Source organism: Myotis brandtii, unplaced genomic scaffold, assembly GCF_000412655.1.
Source record: "Myotis brandtii unplaced genomic scaffold, ASM41265v1 scaffold456, whole genome shotgun sequence".
NCBI classification, from domain to species: domain Eukaryota; kingdom Metazoa; phylum Chordata; class Mammalia; order Chiroptera; family Vespertilionidae; genus Myotis; species Myotis brandtii.
The window spans coordinates 1960248-1963345 of NW_005367431.1; the positions used below are offsets into that span (position 1 = coordinate 1960248).

The following is a 3098-nucleotide window of genomic DNA, read 5'->3' on the forward strand; positions in this document are numbered from 1 at the left end:
GGGGTTGCAGGCTTGATCCCCAGTAGGGGGTGTGCAGGAGGCAGCCGATCAATGATTCTCTCTCTTCTTTGATGTTTCTCTCTCTCTCTCTCTCTCCCTCTTCCTTCCTCTCTGAAATAAATAAAAAAAATTTAAAAATAAAAATAAATATATATAACATAAAATTTATTTTTAAGTGTATATTTTTGTGGTATTAAGTACAATTTGTGCAATCACTGACTGCATTATTTTTAAAGCACTATGTTCTATTGCATATTATTTTTCCTTGGGTCTTATCTTTTTGCCTTATTTTCTCTGGTCTTGGTTTTTAAATTTACATTTATTTATCCTATAGTACTCTTGTAAGCCACTTCGAACCCGGGACCCTTCAGTCCGCAGGCCGATGCTCTATCCACTGAGCCAAACCAGTTTCGGCTGGTCTTGGTTTTTAAATTTACATTTATTTATCCTATAGTACTCTTGTGAGCCACTAAAAGTCTTTGTCAAATGAGGCAGGATGTAAATGCAATGTGTCTAAGTACCACATAAGAAACAGCAGAGTTTAGTAATCATGGGTAGAAGAGTAGTTCCAAATCTTATTTCGATAAAGATTAAAATGTGAGAACCTATGTCAGTATTTTAAACGGTAGAAGGTATTACAGAATGAATTTTCCCACTAGGAGCTCATTATCTGGGGTTTTCTGTCTATAGCAGCAAGAAAAATATTTAGGCCACCATGGTTTTCCAGTGAGAAAATCAGCCCCTGGGTATTGAGGTTCTGAATACACAAAGTACCTGTCAACCAAACAGTCGGAGCTGACCGTACTTCATATTTCTCATCTATATGTGCAACCATCTGATGTTTTAGCAAGCTGCTTTAGTAGAGTAACTAGCACAGAGTAAGTGCTCAATAATCACTGTCAAATTAATAAAGGAATCCTCTCATTTCTAACTAGAACCCTGAAGAAAATTAAGACACACACACCCCCACCAAAGAGAAAGAAGAAACTGGAGGCAATAGCGCACCACTATCTGAAAATTCTCTGCATTGTTTTGTTTACATAATTCATTGCCTCATTCCCCCATTAGAATGCAGTAAACTCCATGAGAGGAGGGACTATGTCTGGCTTGTTTCATGGGAAGCTAGGATAGGAGTACAGAGTAGTGTCTTTTTAAATAAAATTTTAAATGAATAGCATAAAAGTTAAGGGCACTCATGGCTTTGAGGACAGGACTGACTTTGAGTCCTGCTTGTCACTTAATAGCTGCGTAATTTTAAGATAGTTATCAAGCTTCCCTAATAACAGTATTTCACTCAGAAATTTCTGTGATTTTAAAAAGTGATTTTAAAGTATTTATTACCTAACAGATCATAGTCTGCTTATATTTACTGTGCACATACTATATGCCAGACACAATTCTAAACGCTGAATGTGAATTAACTCATTTAATCTTCACCATAACTCTATGAAGTAGGTGCCATAATCATCTCCATTTTTATAGTCAAAGTGAAGGAGACAGAGAGGTTAAGTAACTTACTATGGTAACCCAGCAGACATAGCTTTCAAACAGACTGGCTCTGGAATGAATATGCTATACCTCCTCTCAGTTAAGGCCCCAATGTTAGCTTTTATAACATAAATAGAGGCCCAGTGCAAGAAATTCATGTGGGGAGTGGAGGGGGGGGCGGGTTTCCTCAGCCCAGCCTGTGCCCTCTCCCGGTTTGGGAGCTCTTGGGGGATGTCTGACTGATGGCTCTTCAGACATCCTTAGCGCTGCTGCGGAGCGGGGAGAGGCTCCCACCACTGCCTCTGCACTCGCTGCCTCTGCACTCGGCTTCTGGCTGAGCAGTCCTCCCCCTGTGGGAGCACAGGGACCACCAGGGGCAGCTTCTGCATTGAGCATCTGCCCCCCTGGTGGTCAGTGTGCATCATAGCGACTGGTCGTTCTGCCTTTCGGTCTATTTGCATATTAGCCTTCTTTTTAAAACATATTTTTATTGATTTCAGAGAGGAAGGGAAAGGGAGAGAGTGATGGAAACATAAATGATGAGAGAGAATCATTGATCGGCTGCCTCCTGCACGTCCCTCACTGGGTATCGATCACGCAACCCAGGCATGTGCCCTTGACCGGAATCGAACCCGGGACCCTTCAGTCTGCAGGCTGACGCTCTATCCACTGAGCCAAACCAGGTGGGGCTAGCCATTTATTATATAGGATAACTATTATTACGGTGAGAAGCCCAGACTTTCTGCGATGTTTATATTTACCCAATTACACTTGTCGCATAATTAAGGGAGAACTAACTGAGCAGATGGAAGGAAAGAACGTACCCAGTGAGGCGGTTTCGGATAATTTTGACGCTCATCACGGTCTCCCCCATGGTGGCAAAGGCTCTGGAGATGAAGTTCTCATCCATGTAGGGCTCCAGCTGCGTAAACACAAGGGCAGAGCGACTCAGGCCAGCAGGCAGGCTCCGCATCCCGGCTGCAGAGCCCCTTCTCTCAGCTCAGGTGGCTACCTGCTGCGGGCGGTGAGGGTGCGGACAGGTTCTCACCGCAGAGCGGTCTCAACTGCAGCTCCATCCCTTGCCGCTCAACTTGCACCCTCGAGCCTCCCCCTTGGACTTCGGAACCCACCCCTCCAGTCTTAACACCCAAGAGCCTGCCCGGGCCAGTGGCGGGTACCATTCCCCGTCAAGAGTGTGTACTTAGGCTGCAGGTAACCCCCGCGCCCCCCGCAAACGGGGCGCCTGGGGGAGGCAACCAATCGACCTGTTTCTCTCGCATCCATGTTTCTCTCTCTCTCCCCCTCTCTCCCTTCCACTCTAAAAATCAATGGGAAAAAATATCCCCAGATGTGGATTAACAACAATAAAAAGACTTTAAACAAACAAAAACAAAGAGCCCTTCAAAAGCCTTGGGGTTCCCCCATCCTCAGTCCCCAAAGAACCTCCCTTTCGCCTCCATGACGACGGCGAGGCCCCAGGACCCCTCCCCCCAGACTCAGTCCCTCCCCCTGGATGCTGGGACCCGCTTCTGTGTCACCAAAAGAACCCCCTTCCTATTCACTTCCATCGTTTTAGGATTCGAGGACCCCTCCCCTTCAGCCCCGCCCTC

At 45.6% G+C, this 3098-nt stretch overlaps 1 protein-coding gene across 4 annotated transcripts in view; it reads right to left on the reverse strand.

Annotated features, from left to right (window-relative positions):
* The window catches only part of TRNAU1AP (tRNA selenocysteine 1 associated protein 1), a 16357-nt gene extending 13947 nt beyond the window's left edge, over nucleotides 1–2410 (reverse strand). For all 4 annotated transcript variants that reach the window (XM_014546812.1, XM_014546811.1, XM_014546810.1 and 1 more), the window contains exon 1: nucleotides 2313–2410. In XM_014546812.1, the coding sequence (XP_014402298.1) occupies nucleotides 2313–2398 (86 nt within the window). In that variant the 5' untranslated portion in view covers nucleotides 2399–2410. The remainder of the gene's footprint in view (nucleotides 1–2312) is intronic.
* Nucleotides 2411–3098: the final 688 nt, after the last annotated feature.